The 21,609-nt window shown below is 42.5% G+C and overlaps 1 protein-coding gene across 1 annotated transcript in view; it reads right to left on the reverse strand.

Moving 5' to 3' along the window:
• Fam120a (family with sequence similarity 120 member A) overlaps positions 1–20,524 on the reverse strand; it is a 99,775-nt gene extending 79,251 nt beyond the window's left edge. The window contains exons 1-2 of the mRNA XM_090329900.1: positions 20,036–20,524; positions 164–410 (exon numbers count right to left, since the gene is read on the reverse strand). Of these exons, the coding sequence (XP_090186026.1) occupies positions 164–410; positions 20,036–20,509 (721 nt within the window). The 5' untranslated portion in view covers positions 20,510–20,524. The remainder of the gene's footprint in view (positions 1–163; positions 411–20,035) is intronic.
• Positions 20,525–21,609: the final 1,085 nt, after the last annotated feature.

A 21,609-nucleotide genomic window follows, 5' to 3' on the forward strand; every position in this document is an offset into this window, starting at 1 on the left:
TCAGCTCTGCCAAAAAAGATCGTAAGGAATGCTATGGAAGAGCTCTCCTCAGTGCTTTAAAATTTAAGATATATAATCAAAACTTAAATGTATCAAAATTGCTAAAAGTTCAGTATGTTGTTTAACTCTCTTATAAAATGAAGTGTTACACTGCTCCACCTACCTAAAAGAGCAGCAAAAATTGGAAAACGATTTGGGTTCAGGTCCAGTTGCTTGGCAACTTCATGCATCAGGTATTGGCTTGTCGTGAGACTTTTCCCATTGCGGCTCAGTTTTAGGGCATGGGCACTGAAGTAGTAGGGGATGTTGCACAGTGCATAGTCGGAGTCATAGGCCACCAAACCATGGAAACCATTCTCTCTGCAGAAACCAATCACTTCTTGATGGTGATCCTCAATGCTCTGAGCAACCTATGTAAATGAGAAGAAAAATTCATGAGGTATGGGGTAAAAATGTAGCAGCATGCCACACTGGCAGATATCTTTGTACATAGCTGCAAAATTACAAGATAGGAATATTATCTAGGAAAAGGCAGTCAAAACTACTTTTAATAAAGTGTGTAATAATATTAAAGAAAGCTCTGTGGGAAATCAGATTCAAGTCATCTGTCAGTATTTAGAATGCAAATTAATTGTTCATTCTCCTCAAGTTCAAAGATTGCCTTGAGTGAAAAATACACAAAGCTGGCTGACTCTTGTAACAAGTGTTTTGAAGGAGTAAATACAGGGAAACAGAAGACAGAAACTAAGAAAAAGGAGAAGGGAGTCAGAGAAGCTACCCACCTTTAGTGGCTTCAACTTTTTGAAAGTAAATCAACTTGCATCGAATTTCTACAACAGTTTAGTTCTAATGTTTTGTTTCCCAATCAAAGCTGCGGATAATATCCCTTGCCCAACTGTCTCCAGCCCTACTTTCCTGAGATGTTCAACTCAGGAATTTTAAAGGTGTGCACACTTATCCTAAAAATAACTGCCATATTCCTCATCAGGGCCATTATTTGGATGAGCTCTAAATAAACTGTCATTTAAGTGATGAAAATATAAGCCAAAGTTTCTTTTCTTCTGAATCTACACAAAGAGACCATGAGCCAGATTAGTTTTCTACAACATAACAGAGAAGCGGTACAGAAGCAAAACCACAAAAAAGGAGAAAGCCCTCCCTATGAAATCTACTAGAAACATACCCAAGAGCATTAGAAAATCCTAAAATATTTCAAGTCTGAAACCATCTATTTCTCTTCTACTAACTCAATGTTCCTTGGGCCAACAAAAATTCTAGGTCTTTGATTCCACAATAACTATGGTACTTCAGACACTAGAACTTTAAAGAAGATTCAGTTAACAAGGAAAAATGTTTTCAGAGACATTAGAGGAAAAACATATGTGCCTTTAACCCAAAATTTCTACAACTCCTTCCAATGTAGTTGTGCTGAATAAAAATTTAAAAATTAAGTTCTAGTGTCCAATGGTCACATGTCTGGTGGCTAAAATCCTACCTGGATATCATAGACACAGAACATTTCCATCTCCTCAGAAAATCTCACTGGCTATTAATCTATTCACACTGACTTTCACAATAGAAGTGAATTCCAAATATTCTGGAATGTCAGCTATAATGCAATCTTTCTGACAGACAAATCAAACAGGTAAAGAGATTTATTTAAAAGAAAAGTAACTTTCATAAAATATTCAACAAAAATATTTTACTTGGGCTGGGAGTTTGGCCTAGTGGTTGAAGAAATATATAATGTTCTACCCCTTTTAATAAGGAAAATGTTATTCCACCCTTAAATCTAAAACCACTGTACACTAGTTAAAATAGAAAAGTATAGTTTGTTTTTTTAATCTCTAAAATTAGGCTACTTCATCTTCTGACTTCCAGAAATGGTAATCTCTCAATCCAAGTTCTTTACCCCAAATAATTTTATTACACAGAACTTAAAGAACCCTAAGCAAGTCACCAAGGAGTAAGTCCACATAGATTTGGAACAAATGCAAGGGCGCAGAAACAAATGTGCACATTCCCAGACCAGAGCAATCCCAGTAAGAAGGAAATGAAGTTTGAGAGTCAAGGTGGGGTCAGGTCTAACCTGCCAGCTTTCAAATAATGCTGTGAGCATTTTAAAACAGTAGGCAATATATTTTAAGAGCTGTAAAACGTTCATGCTCTTTGACCTAGTAACCACACTCCAGGAAATGGAATCTAAAAAGATAAAAACAATCCATCAAATTTTAAAAATTACAAATCTAAAAAGGATCATAACTTATTTAGGAAAAAAATAAATTAACATTATAAACTAGATGCATCAAGTACAGTACATTATGGAAATGTGGAAAAACTTGGGGAAAGTTTCACAGTAAAAGATTGAACAAGCATTTCAAAATACAATTATGGCACACAGGCAAGTATGTGAACATGTGCTTTTAGAAACAGACTAGAGGCTGAGGAGTATGGCCTAGTGGCAGAGTATTGCCTAACATGCAGGAAGCCCTAGGTTTGATTGATTTCTTGGTATCACATACACAGAAAACACTAGAAGTGGTGCTGTGTCTCAAGTGTTAGAGTGCTAGCCTTGAAAAAGTTCACGAACAGTACCGAGGCCTGAGTTCAAGCCCCAGGATGGACTGAAAAAAAGAAAGAAAAGAAAAGAAATAGACTGAATACTCACTAGACACTATGTTGAAAATGAACTATTCAACTTGTGGGTGAGGATGGGTAGGGAAAACCAGGAGAGAGTAAGGGATAGGGCGATACTGTCTTATTAAAAAAAAACTCCCCAAGGATTCCTTATCTATAAAAGTTAATATTGACTAATATCCCAGGGAACTTTATAAAGCAAAGTTGTATATGTACAGTTCATTTTCACCACTTTCTCTACTCGAACAGAAATCCAAACATTTATTTTCATATGTACATAAAAAATAAAACGTAGCTAGGTATGGTGGCACATGTCTGTAATTACAGCATTCTAGAAGTTGAAACAAGACTGAACATTTGGTGTCAGTGTATGATACACTGCAAGACTACATCTCAAGAAAAATTAATGTAAAAATTAATAGCCTACTACAAATATGCAAATTAATATCTTAATCTACCCCCTAAAGGTTCATGTAACATTAAATAAATAGCTACCTGCTAGAACTACAGTGCATAAACACAAGGTAAAGTCCCACTCATAAGTGCTGGCACCACACCTGCTACTCAGAGTTCACTCAGTCCAGACCTCCATTAGCTTCTCCATCTTAACTGAATGGGGAGGGGGGAGGACAAAGAGGGGGAATGGGGTGGGAAATGGAAAGTATGGAAATGTCTATACTCCAGCTCTTTTTCTATCCCCAATCTACTGGATACCCTGCCCAGCTACCAAGGCAAAAACTTTCTTCAGTTCTAACTGTAATAAATCCAAAAGACATTGCTGGGTCTAGCACAGGAACATAAAAACATAAAATGCACTTGCATGAGGCTGGGAATGTGGCTTAGTGGCAGAGTGCTTGCCTAGCATGCATAATGAAGTACTGGATTCGACTATGGCTCAAGTGGTACAGCTAGCCTTGAGCACAAAGAGGCTTAGGGATAGTGACTAGGCTGTAAGCTCAAACCACAGGACTGGCCAAAAAAAAAAAAAAATGCACTTGCAACATGAAATTTATAATCCTAGCACTCAGGGAGTTGAGGCAGAAGGATTAATAGCTCTAGGCCAGTCTGGACTACATAAAGATCTTGACTTAAAAATAAATAAAAAATTATAATACAAATTATCTTGAGTATTAATATTCAAAAAAATTTTTTAAAAATGCTGGGCAGGTGGCTCATGCCTGTAATCCTAGCTACTCAGGAGGCTGAGACCTGAGGATTAAAGTTCAAAGCCAGTCCGGGCAAAAAGGACCTCAGAGACTTATCTCCAATTAACCTCTAGAAAATGTGAAGTGAGGCTGTGGCTCAAGGGTAGGGCAGTAGCTTTAAACTGAACAGCTCATGGACAATGCCCAGGCCCAAGGGTAGGTTGGTAGCCTTGAGCCAAAGAGCACAGGGACAGAGCTCAGGAGTTCAAGCCCCATGACCCACAAAAAATAAAAATAAAAAAAATACCTTGAGACATTAATGTTGAAAAGGCTATTTCATTTCGAACTCCCCAAAAGTATAAAGCAACTTTAAAAGGCCCCCAAAATTACTTGCTGGTAGTTCACAAAAAGACTAAAACCACCTCTAACAAGTAAATTTTGATTTGAACTGCCTCATTACAAGAATCCCAAACTAGTAACCACTGAGACAGTTTGCCACATTAAAAGTGGTACAAGCAATAAGAGCAAGGAAGTAAACTCCAAGACTCCTGGACAGTCCCCTTCAGCTGCTGGGTGAGCAATGAGAAAGCCAGTGCCCTATACAACCGTCTAGCCAGAGAGGTACAAAACCTATCAATTTCCTCCCTGCCATGCTCCCCCAAGAAATGCTGAGAAGTTTACTTAGCAGCAAAATGCCCTGCTTGGGTCCCCAGGAAGCATTGTGTATCTAGCTTAAGATGATCATCATAAGCTTATCACAAGAATCCTAGGTGACCACAACTAAGTGCTGGGAGCTCTTATCTATAATCCTAGCTACTCAGGAATCAGAGAACTGAGGATCATGGTTCAAAGCTGGCTCAGGCAGGAGAGCTTGTGAGATCTTATCTTCAATTAACCACCAAAAAGCCAGAAGTAGAGTTATGGCTCAAGTGGTAAAGCATCAGTCTTGAACAAAAAAGCTCAGGGACAGCATACAGGCACTAAATTCAAGCCTCCTCCATCCCTCCACACACCAATCCTAGGTGAACATTTTTTTGTGTGTGAAAAGCAGCACTTGGGATAGTTAAATGGAAACAGTACAATTGCTTCTCCTTCACCCAAGGAAAGTCATATTACCACGACGAGTATTGTGCCTGACAACAGGTGGTGAACTCGACCTGCTAATACTTCTAACTCCATCCCTTCCAACATGAGGTAACAGATCAGAATCAATCCAAGTAATAAACACTTGTCATTTGCTATTTTTAAAGTAAGCTATGAGAGGTTTCTTAACCTTTATTTTTTTTTCTTTCCAGTCCTGGGGCTTGAACTCAGGGCCCGGGCTCTATCTCTGAGCTGCTTTGTGCTCAAGGTTAAATGCTCAAATGCTCTACCACTTGATCCACAGAACCACTTCCAGCTTTTTCTGTTTAAAAGCCACATTCCCAGTCCCTCTTAATCTTTTTTTAAAACCAGAGGTTGACATAAATACATATTCAGACACACACACAAAAAAATGTTTCCTTTCTTTGTATGGCCTTTCCTCAGAATAATTCCATACTAGTTCAGAGAATAACAGGACACATTTCCAGCCAGCTTCCTGAATTAGAAGATGATCATAAGAGGATGTAAATCAATCTCAATTCTTTCATTTTAAAAGGATTGCTCTCTCGGAGAGCACCCTTACTGTCCCAGCATGCCTCTGCCCTTCTGCTTGTCTACATACCTACTTGTGTACTTAAGAAACTCTGCCAAGATTTTTTACCAAAAAGAAATTTTTTTTTAAACTTTTACCCAGAAGACTTGTAGTTCCACAGGTATTAGGTGGTAAAACTTACTCTCGACCTTCTGGTCCTTGCTGTAGTTCAAATTTATGAATAAGAAAAAAAGTCTCCAATTTGGTGAAAGAGTTTTCTTTAAATTTTTTTAAATGTTAAATTTAAATATACATTGTATTATCTTTTAAAAAGAAACCTCTCCCCCCAGGAAATTTGAAATCGTAGGTGAACTAGTGTATCTTACATATCTTGTTTAGTCCATAAGAATTGAGTGCCATCAAAAGGGTGGAGCAGGATCAAGGGGCAGCGATGGACAAATGAAGAGGAATAGGGGGGGAATGCAGTCAAGAATCCAATGTAAGGGGAGAGGGGAGGGGGAGGGAAATGGGAACAAAAACATGAGAAGGGATATCAATGTGTGTGAAGTAATACTCCTTCTATCTGGCAAATATAACTGTAATCCTTCTATTAATTACAATAATTTTTTAAAGGAATCCAATGTATAGCCTGCAAAATTAAGAAGGAAAGGCTAGGTGGGCAGGGGAGGGGTTAGTGAAAATGCTGAAAGGGGTGATATTAATCAAGATATATGCTATTCATGAACTGCTTTCTTAAATCGCAATTCTTTTGTACAACTTCTTAAAGATAATTTAAAAACAAGAATTAGGCCATGAGTATGGCCTAGTGGTAGGCTTCTACTGCCCATTTTTTAAAAAAGGAGTGAGATGGACGAGGTGGCTCACACCTGTAATCCTAGCTACTCAGGAGGCTAAGATCTGAGAGTCGTGGTTCAAAGCCAGCCCTGGCACTAAAGTCTGTGAGACTCTTATCTCCAATTAACCACCAGAAAATTGGAAGTGGTGCTGTGGCTCCAGGGGGAGATAGCTTTGAGCTGAAGAGCTCTGGGATAGGGCCCAACCCCAGAGTTCAAGCCCCATGACCTAAATAAATAAATAAATAAATAAATAAATAAATAAATAGGAGTGGACATAATAAAAGAAATGCAAATTAAACTTGAAAATATTTAAAAACCCAAATAAAGATAAGACATCCATGTGAATTGTATTTGGAATCTTTTGCCTATTGTATTTACCTCCTAAGGACTCAGCCAAATCATAACATAATTATTCTTACTAAAATTTTATTCCAAGTTGGACACAATGGCATCCAATATGGTTTCAGCTACTCGGTAGGCTTGAGGGGCAAAGGATTGCTTGAGCCCACAAGTTTCAGTCTGGTGTGAGAATCATAACAGCAACCTGTTTCTAAATAAATAGTCATCCCACCTATATCTGAACTGAAATGTGAAAAATCTTTTGAACCTCCATCTCAACAGAGGAATCAATGGGCAAGCTTGTCATCCAAGCTTTGTCACAGACTAAAATAGGCAGATTTTTGTCCATAGACACAGACAAAAAGCAATACTCTTATCTCAAAAAATAGCCAGTTCAATAAACCAGTAGAGCACCTGCTTACAACTATAAGTCCCTGAGGGCATAGCCCAGCACCACCACAAATGAATATTCATTCCAAAATACAATATACCAAAATTTTACAAATTAGAAAAATGAAATTTAAAACTGGTACAATTTACTTCAAAATAGTGATACTAACAAATTTTCCATAAGACCTGGTGATTTAAAAAGGCACCAATGTTGTAAAAATCAATGTTAATAAATTCCTTAATAAAACAAAAGGTACCAATGAACTCCAGTAGAACCCATCAGCAGTTTGTGCTGGCCGTCACTGCTGAGATCTGGGATCAGCTCTTGGTGAATGTGCTCTAGTTCAGCAGGTGAGCCCAGCACTTCAGACCCATGAAGGGTCAACTCTTGGCTGTACAACCCGTTGATACTGACTATAATGTAAAATGCCAATAGCATGATAAATCCATTCTTTCCAAAACACTGTTCCGGTAACAACCAAGAAATGCCAAATGACTAGAACACAAAAGCTTCTTGTCTCTAAATTACTGACCCATTACTATCATAACCTAGATATATAAAGATACATTTTCCCTAAGGTGTTGAGAAATAAATGTCACAAATGCAGGTATAGCAAGAAAAAGGCCAGCTACATTTGACCAGTTGACCTAGGTAGTAACTCCCCTGTGCTTTCCACACATTGAATATCTCTAGTTAAGAAGCATAAAAGGCTTATTCAAAGATAAAGTCCCTGTACCAGGTGGCCAGACTTCACCTTTGGAATTAACTCTGACTGGCAAACTTCCACTTCCTGCCATCACACTGCCATGTGGGAGGGGAGGCAGTGGTACTTACTCTACAAATATTCTGTGCTCACCTGTTACACACACACCAGTACTGTTCTAAGAGCTAGGTAAAGGTAAGATTGTCATGGTCTCACTTTCTAGACAGAACATAAAAATAAGCAAAAGTGAAATAAAAGAGTTATGTGACAAATTATACAGGCTTCTAAGTATCTACACCCAGCAAGACCAAAGGAGGATATTATTGGGGGAGGAACACATAAAATATAGTATTTATCAAAATGAACTCCAGGAAATGGAAATGTTTTCTTTGTTAAAAAAATAAAAATAAAAAAGGATGAGCTATATGGGCTGGACAAGTTTAAAAAATTGTATGTGAATTGATTCATATATCTAATTGTCTTATTTGGATACTTTTCTATAAGTTGATTGAACAATAGTCTTGTTCTAATTTAAAAATACTTCATATATGGGCCGGGAGTTTGGCCTAGTGGTAGAGTACTTGCCTAGCATGCATGAAGACCCGGGTTCGATTCCTCGGTACCACATACATAGCAAAAAAAGCCGGAAGTGGTGCTGAGGCTCAAGTGGTAGAGTGCTAGCCTTGAGAAAGTCCAAGGACAGTGCTCAAGCCCTGAGCCCAAGCCCAGGACTGGCAAAAAAAAAAAAAAAAAAAAAAAAATACTTCATATAGGCCGGGAGTTTGGCCTAGTGGCAGAGTGTTTGCCTAGCATGCACGAAGGTCTAGGTTCGATTCCTCGGTACCCTATACATAGAAAAAAGCCAGAAGTGGTGCTGAGGCTCAAGTGGTAGCGCTCTATCCTTGAGAAAGTCCAAGGACAGTGCTCAGGCCCTGAGCTCAAAGCATCAGGACTGGCAAAAAAAAAAAAAAAAAAAAAAAAACCCAAAACAAAACTTCATATATATATATGGAAATGGGGACAAAAACATGAGAAGGGATATCAATGTGTGAGATATAATGTACCTACTACCTGATGAATGTAACTGTAACCCCTCTATACATTATCCTGACAATAAAAATACTTCATATTGTCTATGACTTTTACATTTATTCCTATAGCTGTCTGCTTACTAAGGTTGGAATATAGAGTATATGTTAACTAGCTTCTTCCCGTTAGTATTCAGGAAACTAAAATGAAGAACAATGTAAGACTAGAAATATTTCATTAGATAGAATAGATATGTATGTGTAGATTAGATATACATGTGCACTTTAATTTAGAGATCTCATGGCTTGATAACTTTACACAATTTATATGGCTTTACAAAGGCCCAAGGTTTAGAATTCTTGGATTTGGCCACATCAGGATTTCCTTCGTTGGTATTACTGGTGTTTGGCCCAGACAATTTTCTTGTTGTGGAGATCTATTCTGTAGAGACATTATATATGGTAACTCCGCAATGCCTACAGTTGACACACACATTGTTGTCCCCCGACAATCATAGATGCCACTTGACATAGCCACTAATATCTCACTTGTCAACTCTAGTTGAGAACTTCTAACAGGTAGCATATTGTTTTATGCATCAAGGGAAAGTTCCAAATGTTAACACTGGCAAATGATTTTAATGCTCCTGGAGTAAGCTTCCTAGAAGCTTCCCTACTTTCCTGTTCTGTTTACTCTTCCATGCCTGGGCAATGGCAAGCACTCAATAGTGTGCTGAAGGAATTAAGCACCCTGATAAACTAGTCAGAAAAGAAATTTAAGGTAAGAAAATACATTTTAGCTGGGCACTTTGTGGCTCTTGTCATGAGTAAAGCACTCAAAGTGGTAGAGCACTAGCCTTAAGCCAAAGAACGCAGGGACAGCGCCCAGGCCTTGAGTTCAAGTCCATGACCAATAAAAAAGGATCTTCGAGCTGGGTGCTGGTAGCTTATATCTGTAATCCTAGCTACTCAGGAGGCTGAGGTCTGAAGATCATAGTTTAAAGACAGCCTGGGCAGGAAAGTCCATGAGATTCTTATCTCCAATTAACTACTTAAAAAAGTGGTAGAGCACTAGCCTTGAGCACAAAAGCTTAGGAACGATACACCCTGAGTTCAAGCGCTGGGACAGGCAGAGGGAAAGGAAAAGGGAAAGAAAGGAAAGCAAATCTTGGGTCTGGAAGTGTGGATCATGTGGTAGCGTGCCTGCCCACCAAGCCTAAATCCCTTGTAGTACCAAAAAAACTTAGAAAAAAAATGAATGATGACTTTTAAAAGTAAACTAAAGTAAGTTCTGCCAGGCATGGTGACATACACTTGTAATTCCAAAACAGGAGTTTTAGAGCAGTCTAGCCTACATAGCAAGATTTCATCTTTAAAAAAAAAAAAAAAGGACTTTAGGACTTGGAATGTGGCTTAGTGGTAGACCCAGGTTTGATCCCTCAGTACCATACACATTAAAAAAAAAGCTGGAAGTGTTGCTATGGTTCAAGTGGTAGAGCTTTAGCCTTGAGAAAGCCCAAGGACAGTGCTCAGGTCTTGAGTTCAAGCCCTGGAACTGACAATAAATAAATAAATAAACAAATAAAAATACTGCACAAAATAAAACAAAAACAATGTGAAGAAAACTAACAAGGACAAAGATATTTACAAGAATGTACATAAGAAAATTTGAGAGCTTAGAAGCCTGGCTAAAGTAGCACATATACATACACATGGACTGCAAATGTAGCTCAATGAAAAAGCATGCAGGTAGCTCTAGGTTTGATTTCTAGCACTGTAAATATATAAACAAAAACTAAAAGCACAGTGGAAAACCTATGAAATGCAAACCTCTGTGGTTCCAGTTGCAAGAGGATTTACACATCTGAACAGATGGACCCTAATGGCTTTATTCAAATCTGAACAGAAGATATAGTGAACTGCTCTGCCAGGGTATATAGGTTAAGGAACCACAAGGCATTCTAATGGTTCCTAAAATATGACAAGTCAGGACATGGTTATTAGTCCTCCATATATTTCTTACATTATATATTATTGTAATTTATTTACATCCATTTAAAAATGATGATAAACGGGCCGGGAGTTTGTCCTAGTGGTTAAAGTGCTTGCCTAGCATGCATGAAGACCCGGGTTCGATTCCTTGGTACCACATACATAGAAAAAGGCCAGAAGTGGTGCTGAGGCTCAAGTGGTAGAGCTCTAGCCTTGAGAAAGTCCAAGGGCAGTGCTCAGGCCCTGAGCTCAAGCCCAGGACTGGCAAAAAAAAAAAAAAAAATGATGATAAACACCAATGAGTTTGCAAAGCAAACCTTTGAGATGACATTGGTAAGTTCATGTACTACAATGTTGGGAATGAGAACAAAGCACAGGTGAGGAGGGCTTGGCACCCAGGAGGATGCATGTCATTACTGTAGAGTAGGCAGAGTGGGAGAGTAGGAACTAATATGGCAAAATGGCCCTTGAGTAGCAATGACCCTGATGTGAGAGGTCACAATGGTCAAGGTTCAAGACAGCTGGGGCTAGTATGTGAAACCAGAGCCTAGGAGGAAACACACAACTTATGCATCCACTATGGGAAATCTTCAAAAAGAGTTAAACAGGTCTGAGGTTACAGATCAGTGATAGGGTGTTTGCCTATTGAGCTCTGAACTCAATCTTCAACAACAACTTAAAAACTTAAAAAAAAAAAAATAAATGGATCTGAGCAGAGTAGCTTAAGCCCATAATCCTAGTTACTTAGGAGGTAAACCATCAGAGGATGGTGGTAGCCAGAACTCTGAAAGACTCCATCTCAACTAATGGCTGAACTTGGTCATTCCAAGGTATGGGGGAAATACAATGGCTGGAGACACTAGCAAATGTCTGGCATCTCAGTGACAGAGGAAAGCACCAATAGGAGTCACTGTCAAGACCAGGAAAGGCCATCTGTCAACATTAATGCAGAAAGTGGTTGACAGAACTGTTCAAGCAACACAGTGCCTGTTTAGCAAGTATGTGGTCCTGAGTTCAAACCCTAGTATCTCTGTCTGTCTCTTTCTCTCTGTCTGCCCCCCCCCCGGCCCTCTTTCTCTCTCTCACATACACATACACACACACACACACACACACACACACACACACACACACACACCCAACAATTCTTGAATGTAGTTAAAAAAACAAACAAGATGATTGGGAGAGGTGGGGGGAAGGAAATAAGAACAAAATCATGAGAAGAGGTATCCATGTGTGAGAAGTAATTCACCTACTACCTGGTGATTGTAACTGTAATCCCTCTATACATTACCCCAACAATAAAAAATAAATAAATAATTAAAAAAATCAGCAGGTGCCAGTGGTTCACATCTATAATCCTACTTTAGAAGGCTGAGATCTGAGGATCACAGTTCAAGGTCAGCCCGGGCATGAAAGTCCATGAGACTCATCTCCAATTAACCACTAGAAAACTGGAAGTGGCACTGTGGCTCAAGTGGTAGAGTGCTAGCCTTGAGCTAAAGAGCTCAGGGACAGCACCAAGGCCAAGAGTTCAAGTCCCACAACTAACAGGAAAAAAAAAATCAAGGACATGGAATGTGGCTTAGTGGTAGAGTGCTTAGCAAGCATTCATGAAGCCCTGGGTTCAATTCTTCAGAACCACATAAACAGAAAAAGCTAGAAGTGGTGCTTTGGCTGAAGTGGTAGAGTGCTAGCCTTGAGCAAAAGAAACTCAGGGACAGTGCCCACCCAGACCCTAAATTCTAGCCCCAGAACCACCAAAAAAAAAAAAAAATCAAAAGCAGGATTCAAACAGGAATCTGTAGGCCATGTTTATATTATTCACAGCTCACAAGTGGAAGCAACTCAAATACTCAGTGGCATTGAATACAAATGTAACATTATTTAGCCTAAAAAAAAAGGAAGGAAATTCTGGGGCATGTTGCAACAAAGATACTATGCTGAGCAAATTAAACTGTAGCCATGTGCTAAATAACATTCCCATGTTTGACTGCATAAGCTGTGGTGATTCCTTAATGTAATAAAGATAAAAAAGCCCTATGGTCTAGAATTTTTACTGCCACGAAAGTACCACTGTATTAGCAATTGTCTACAACATTCAGAACGGTAACATGTTGTACAGGTTTGTAAAACCTAGGCTTACATTTACCTGTAGGCTATACCAGTTGGTTACTATGAAATAGCCTAATGATCTATTTCTTTGACAGTCCTTAAGTAAAACATGACTGCAGGTACAAAACTGGCACAGTAGAGAAAAATACTCAACTTACATGATGAGTGGTCTGAATTATGATAGAACAAATTCTGAACAAGAATTCCTGGTAAATTAAAGGTCCTTAAGAATAAGACAGCAGGGCAGGGAGTTTGGCCTAGTAGTAGAACGCTTACCTAGCAGGCACAAAGACCCAGGTTCGATTCCTTGGTACCACATACATAGAAAAAAGCCAGAAGTGGTGCTGTGGCTCAAGTGACAGAGTGCTAGCCTTGAGAAAGCCCAAGGACAGTGCTCAGGCCCTGAGCTCAAGGCCCAGGACTGGCAAAAAAAAAAAAAGAATAAAACAACAGAGCTGACACAACTACCACAGCTGTCATGGGGTGAATAGTAGGTAGGCACACCCCCAAAGTACTCTCACACAATAATTTAAGCTGCACTTCCCTCCTGCTGAGGTTAAAGTGACTTGTACCCAGATGTTGCTGAATCAGCAAATCCTATTTCTTGACTAAAATGTGTCAGTAGGGCCCTGACAAAACAAATGTGAGGTAGAGCTTAGCAAGCACCTGGTATGATACCAATGAGCTCCCTCCCCCAAAAAGTACACATGGAGATCATCATTCCAAAAAACAAACATATTAGGCTAAGCATGAAAGTCTGAAACCATGGTCCAATCTCACATTCTTTCTGTCTTATGTACTAAACATGATTTTATGTAAGATCTCAATAAAAACAATAGAACACCAGTTTAGCAAAACTTCACTGGAGCATTCAGGATAGGATCTGAAGTACTTCAAGTATTTATAAAAACTCCAGTGATTTAAAGCCACCAAGATTTTAAAATAAACCCAAGTCACTTGCTGAAGTTTCAAAGGTTATAATGACTCAAGGCACACAGAGAAAACTCTGAGTTACCACCTAAAGCCAAGTCCAAGTTAGTCTGTTCAATGCCCTAAATTAGTTAATATAGTAGGCCAATTGCAAATGATCAGAAAAATAGTTATAACTTAAAGCGAACAAACAAAAATATCAGTGATTATTACTCTACCAAGGAAGTATTCTCTACATCAAAAAGTATTTTACTAAGCAAAGGTGACAGGAAATTAGATCTTCCTGTCAATTACAAAACACTAAAGAAGAGTAATAAAATGTTAAGGTTTTATAATGTCATATATTACATATAGCTAGCTGCTTATGTTAATTCCATTGCCACCAGTGATCCCTTACCTATCAAGTGAGTTACATGCTAGAGACCCCCACAATAAGTGAAAATACATAAGGTAGCAGGATTAGTTGTCCCTCAGTATATGGTGGTTAATTATTCTACTTCTCTCCAACAGCTCACCCTTGCTATCCCTGTGTGTACAAACTCCTGTTCTCTGCTCTTATAGTCATTGACTGGTCCCTAGAAGTATAGTTTTCTCTTTGTACATAAAGAGAAGTATACCTTTTGAACTTGTCTTCCTATACAAGTATGAAACTTCTGTTAAAGACTGTAGCAAGTAGGGCCCCAAGTTTGGCCTAGTGGTAGAGTGCTTGCCTAGCATGCATAAAGTCCCAGGTCTTCCTCCATACTACAAACACAGGGGGGAAAAAAGCCGGAAGTGGTGCTGAGGCTCAAGCTCTGGCCTTGAGAAAGTCCAAGGATAGTAATGTTCAGGCCCTGAGCTCAAGTCCAGGACTGGCCAAAGGGGGAAAAAATGCTGCAAGTAGCCAGGTGCCAGTATACCTATAATCTTAGATAATCAGGGGGCTGAGATATGAAAATTGAGATTAAAAGCCAGCCCCACCAGACAAAACCAAGAAACTCTTTTATCTCAAAAGAACCAAAAAAAAAAAAAAGCTGGAACTATAAACCTCAAATGGTAGAGCTCCAGTCATGAACAAAAACAGCTGGGAGAGAGAGAGACAGAGACAGAGACAGAGACAGGGAGAGACAGACAGACAGAGAGAGAGAGAGAGGGAGCGTGTGTGCGCACGCGCGCTCCAGGCCAAGTTCAAGCCCCACTATCCGATACCAGAGAGACAGACAGAGAAATCCGTGAGAGTTATTGCATACATATAATCCATCAATCAACAGTTCCTTTTTTTTTCACTGCCAACAGTATTTAATAGTATAGATCTACCAAAGAATTCATTAATTTGTTAAAATATGCTCCAATCATTTCCAATTTGAGACTATCATGAACAAAGCTGTTAATAAATACTAAAGTGCCACCTTTTATAAGAACAAAGTTTCCATTAGGAAAACACCTAAAAGCGAGACTACTATGTAAGAAACTGCCAAACTGATTCCAGAGTGACAGCACCATTCTGCATTTTCAACAGCAGTGTGCGAGAATTCCAGCCACTCAGCATTGCTGCCAGCACTTGCTATGCTCAGTCTTCTTTTACTTTACCCATTCTAGTAGATAGGCAAAAAAAAAAAAAAAAAACCCTCATTATGGTTTTAAATTTTTAACCATTTTAATGGGTGGCTTAAAAAGAAAAAGAAGGGGTCAAATTGTGGTTCAACCTGGTAATCTTAAATACTTGGGAGGTAGAGATCAGGGGATCAGGGTTTAGGGCCAACCCAGGAGACAAAAAAGAAATTCCAACTCAACCCATGGAGGGACTCTCCAGTCATCTCAAGCTAGAAATACAATGACAGTGCACAGGGGTGTGCCGTTCTCCCAATAACACTTGGAAACACAAATAAGAGGACCGCAAGAGGGCTGGTACTGTGGCTCAAATGGTAGAGTGCTTGCACAGAATCTGAGGAAAAAAGGTGAAAAGTGCAGCAGTAGAGCACACCAGACATTGATGAAAGTGAACTATCCAACTTATGGGTGGAGATGGGAGGACAGAATGGTAGAGAATGAGGGAACAGATGACACGATATGAAAGGAAATGTATTTACTGCCTGACATAACCCCACTGTATAGCTAAAATAGCAATCATTTTAAAAAGCATACATATAGAATAAACAATACACAAAAACAGACCGGAAGACCAATGGAACAGAACAGAAGATCCAGAGATGAAACCACATACCTATGGTCAACTTATATTCGACAATGGAGCCAGAGATACATAGTGGAATAAACACAGCCTCTTCATGTGGCTGGGCAGCCACATGCAGAAAACTAAAAATTGACCCCAGACTGTTGTCATGCACAAACATTAACTCAAAATGGATCAAAGACCTCAATATCAGATCTGAAACTCTGAAACTGCTACACGATAAAGTAGGAGAGACACTAGAACACATAGATACAGGCAAAAAGTTCTTGAACAATCCCAGGGTCACAACAGATTGGAGAGAGACTCAACAAATGGGATTACCTAAAAATAAAAAGTTTCTGCACAGACAAAGGCAGAGCTACTGAAGTAGAAAGACAGCCAACCAACTGGGAAAAGATATTTACCAAGAATACATCAAACACAGTATCCAATATCTACAGGGTACTCAAGAAACTAATCCCCCAACAAACCGATCATTAAATGGGCAAGGGAACTAAAGAGAGACTTACAAAAAAGACGAGGCTAAAATGGCAAAGAGAGAGCAAGAGCCAGTGAGATGTGGAGGGAGGGAGAGAGAGAGGGAGGGATAGGGAGAAAATGCAAATAAAAACAACCCTAAGATACCATCTTACCCCAATCAGAATGGCCAATATTCGGAACTCAGGCAAACACAAATGCTAGTGGAGAAAGAGGGACCCTACTGCACTGCTAGTGGGAATGTAAACTAGTACAGCCACTCTGGAAGGCAGTTTGTAGGTTTCTCAAAAAACTCATAACCCAGGATATGATGACACCTGCACAGCCATGTTCATCACTGCACTATTCACAATAGCCAAGCGACGGAAACAATCCAGATGCCCCATTACAGATGAATGGATACAAAAAATGAGGTACATATATACAATGGAATTCTACATAGCCAACAGACAAGATAAAAAAAATAATGGCTTTTGCTGGGAAGTGGATGAAACTAGAGCTAATCATGTTGGGCAAGATAAGTCAAGACCAAAGGACCAAAAGACACATGGTCTCCTTGATATGTAGATATTAGATCCAAACAGTAGAAGAGTGATGACTCAATATTCGGGTACCCAAGGTTATTGACACTGTCTTGGAAATATAACTACAAAGACATATAAATCTATGGTGGGCCGGACGTGGAACGTGGTGGCTCACGCCTGTAATCCTAGCTACTTAGGAGGCTGAAATGTGATGATCAAGGTTCAAAGCCAGCCTGGGCACAAAAGGACCTGAGATTCTTATCTCCAATTAACCTCTAGAAAACCGGAAATGGGGCTTGGCTCAAGGGTAGGGTGGTAGCCTTGAGCTGAAGAGCTCAGGGGCAGCGCCCAGGCTGAGTTCAAGCCCCATGACCCACCAAAAAAAGAAAAAGAAAAAAAAAATCTATGATGGGATATATACTCTAGAGACATGATGTTCTATTATACAGATCAATATGTATCTATAACATACAAACTCTCAGCTTAATTTTAATTATGTTCTAAAATTTATGTGCCAGTGACTGCATAAAGATTCCCTTATTCAATACTTATTTGTTAAGCAAGACATTTGAAATATGATATAAAAATAAGTGTTAAAATCTTTCAGTAAAAAAGAACAAACAGGGGGGAGGGTGGGAGGGAAATGGGGACCATGTCATGAGAAATGGTATCAATGTTTGTGAAGTTATGCACCTTCTATCTGGTGAATATAATGTAACTCTTCTATTAATCACAATAAAAAATTATTTAAAAAATTTAAGAAAGAACAATATACTTCCCTCAGCAATATAAGCACATGAGGTTGTTTTTCTAAAATAGTCTCAGAATATCTGTTTTTTATAGCATTTTAAATCTTCTCCTGTTGTCACTTTTTGCTATTAATGGTACTTCTGCCTCTGGCAGACTTTCCTTTTCACTCTCTTCTCAAGCTGAGTGGAGAAAATAAACAACCAAGCTTGATAGAATTACATTTAAAGAAAAGAAAAGAGGGCAGTGAGAGAACATAAAGGGTTCTTCAATGAGGAAAGAGAAAGCTAATTTTTCCTGTCATTGTCCCAGAACTTCCTGATCTCTTTCTGTGGGTTGCTGAGAAATTTCTACCAGCTAACTTTTTTCCGGCATCAGTAGAAGCCGAGGTTGTCAGGTAAGGAACCATCAGGTAGTAGTCATCACAATATAAATCTATGCAATTAACACATTATAATCCCTTATCAGGAATTAAACCTTTATGTAAAGCAAAATATAGGCAAAGTTATCCTGTATCCAGAAACCTAAGTGGCATGCATCATCTTGACTGAGGTATCAATCTACCTAGGCCCAAATAATCTTTTGAGTTTCCAATTTAAAAAGAATCCAACAGTTCTTCCAAAAGATGCTGCAATCATATACATATACTGATAGGAATGTGAAGTAATAGTATTCCCGCAAGTCATATGACTTAAGATACTGCTTGTGTTGTTAACAAGAGTAAGGGAGAAAAGCTCAACCTTTCTCAACAAACCAAAACTAAAGAGAGACTTTAGAGATCGCTTTGTATCACATCAGAAAAATGGTATCACCTTCCCTTTCCCCGAGCTTAAGGCTACTACGGAGAAAACGTGAGGCACAGGGCTTCTCACCCGAACTTCTCGAGGAATGGCACGCGGCCGGTCTGCCTGCCAGGCTCACCGGCCAATCACCACTCCTCCGGCCGCCTCCGCCCTCAGACTTAAACATCGGTCTGCCAATTGCAACAGGATGCTGGGTGGGACTTCCGCTATCATTTTCGGCTTAACTACCACCATCTCATCACAGGCAGTGGGGCCACCAGGAAGGGAATTTTTTTTTTAAACTTGGGAAGCAAGCTAGGTTTCAAAAGAAATAAAAGACCAAGCCAGAGTGGCATGTGCTAAACAAGCAGAAAACAGTCTCCTTCCATCAAAAAAAAAAAAAAAAAAAAAACGTTTTAAGGAAAATGAAAATGCAAGCAACGTCCGGGATCGTTTCTGCGTTCATCTTTCCAGTCAACTGCCGGGTCCTGAAGTTCTCACTCTGGCCCAATTCTGGCCTCAGAACCGTCTGCCACAGGGATAGCAGACGGCTGACAATGTACAGTTCTCACTGCCCACCCATTAGGGTACTGTTGAAGGTCACTGTACACACTGTGAGCCAGAATCGGATCCTGCAAGTTCATACCTGTATTGCACGGCCTCCACTCTTCCCCTCGAATGTTGAACTACTTCGTCGCCTCAGACCTAGCGAACTGAGCTTCCAGAACAGACAAAATCCTATTCCTTCAAGTTGTATAATACCTTGGAAGAATCTAACACCAAAAATTCCTCTAGGCATCAATTTTCAAAAGCACAGGGGCAGGGCATCGCGTTCTGAATTACAGGCCCATGCACAAGGCTCGCCTCCCACGGCTACGGAGACAGAAATGCCATATCCTGCTGCTTCTTCTCCTGGTCCTGGCGACACCCCCCCCCCACACACACACACAACACTCCCCTATTACTACTTATCCCACAGCTTTCCAACATAAAACTTGTTGCTGGGAAATAACGTTTTCAATTCGGGGAGGGAGGTAATATATTGTTCAAGTCTAAGGCCAGCGAGTAACCTGCCAACCTCCTCCCAAAGGATTAGAAAACCACGCTGGATATTGGACAAGAATGATGACAAGATGATGACACTGCCAATCCGAATTCTGATGCGGGGCTTCCCACCAACCCTCGAGTGTGCGGCCCGAGGAGCCTGACCAGGAGGGACCACAGTAGGCGCACTTCTACCGTGCGCGGCCTCAAGAGCCGGACATCATCCATCTTGCGCCGTCGAGCCGGCACCAGACCAGCTCTCCAGAGAACCCACGCGCCACAGCCTGGAGACACGCTGCACCCCAGAAAAGCAGGCGGTGCGGCCTGATCCACGGCTCTTAAAGAAGCAAGAACCGTCTCCTACCAGCAGAGCCTCGGCCCCTCCCGGCTGCCGTGAACCTTGGCCCAGCCCTGCCTGACCCTGGCCCTGGTCCTGGCCCAGGGAACCCCCGAGCCCAACCTTGACCCTAATCACCAGGGGCCCCCAAGCCCGGCCCTGAACCACCACCCCCCCCCGCCCATTCCCCCGGGCACACCTTGACGTGGAAGCGGATGAGCGCCAGGCGGATACAGTGGGCCATGCAGACCGGCGGCAGGAACCAGACCTTGGGCGGCGGCGTGCCCTTGTTCTGGACATGGCTGACGATCTGCTGCGCCGTCTGGCGCTCGTTGCCCTGCCGCTTGACCCACTCGTGCAACCGGGCCTTCTCGAGCGCTCCGTTGAAGAAGACGAAGAGCTCGATGTTGCCGCCGAAGCAGGCCTTGGCCAGCGCCGCCAGGTAGCCGAGCATGTGGTTCCATTGGCCGCCGCTGACCCAGTCGGTGTAGAAGCCGCCGTAGAGGCGGTGCAGGCAGTTGTCGGCGTCCACCAGCAAGCGCAGCGGGGTCTGCGGGGGCCGCTGCCGCCCGCCGCCCACCAGGCTGCCCCGGGCCAGCTTCTGCAGCTCCACCGGCACCACGGCGCTCGGGCAGTGCTTCTCGATGTAGTCCTGGAAGCCCTGCACGCCCATGGCGGCGGCGGCGGCGGCAGCGGTGGCGGCGGGGCGAGCGCGGGCGGGCGGCGGGGCCGGGGGCGGCGGGGCGGGGGGCGGCGGGGCCGTGGCGCGGCCGGCGGGCGGGGGCGGCCTCTAGGGCGGACTGGGGCGGGCCCGGGGCTCGCTCACGGCCGCCGCGGCCGCCATGTGCCGTCGCCTCCCGGGGCCATGTCTGGGGAGGGACCTGCGCCGCCGCCGCGCTGCGAGGCCGAGGCTGGGCCGGGCGGGGCGGCGCTGACGTAGGGCCCGCCCGCGCGGACGCCGGCGGGACGGAAGAGGCGGTGCTGGGACGCGGCCGGGCTCCCGGGAGGTGGCAGCGGCTGCCGGGAGCGCGGAGGAGGGGCCGGAGGAGCCGGCCTCGAGTCTGGGGCCCTCAGGGCGCCGCGGCCAGGCGGGCTCGAGGAGGCGCCTGGGCCTGCTCAAGCCGCGCCCCTCAGAAGCCAGAGGCCGCCCAGTCGAAGCTCCGCCCCCTGAGCGCCGGAGGGCGTGGCCAGCCTCGTCGGCTCCGCCTCCCAGTCTCCCTCTGGCTGCCGCTGCCGCCCTGCCGCTGGGAGCGGGAGCTGCGGGCCTGGGAACGTAGAAGGAGGGGTTGTGGGTGAACGCCGAGATGGAGCTGCGGGCGGGCCCCCTCCACAGACAGGAGGGCGGCACAGGCCTGTGTTTCAAGAATCACGGGCAGACACTTTTCTGGAGTGGGAGGGCCCAGCAGTCCTTCCTTCCAGTGCGAAACCGCGAAAGGAAGACGCGGAGCGCCGCGGATCTCCCCGCCGTGTGCGGTCCTGGACAGCGCCACCCCCAGGCCAGGGATGGATCTGCGCTGCTCCAGGAATGTCTGCGAGGGGGCGGCTGTGAAGGCACAGTTGGTGCCTGAGCTTCTTCTGGGAAACGTTCTGAAGGAGAGAAATGTCTTTCAGAATGCTCCCCCGAATCCTGCAAAGTGGCGTTCTTTGCTTGCCTTCGTCTGTCCATCAGTTCTTTTTCTGGACAAACCTGTGAAGGAGCACCTGATCCCGTCGTGGCTGGGAGCCCGCGTCTGCTCAACTAGTCCGTGCAGACCCGAAGAAGCCAGGGGGCAA

This window comes from Megascapheus bottae, chromosome 3, assembly GCF_031878675.1.
Source record: "Megascapheus bottae isolate mThoBot1 chromosome 3, mThoBot2.hap1, whole genome shotgun sequence".
Lineage (NCBI taxonomy): Eukaryota > Metazoa > Chordata > Mammalia > Rodentia > Geomyidae > Megascapheus > Megascapheus bottae.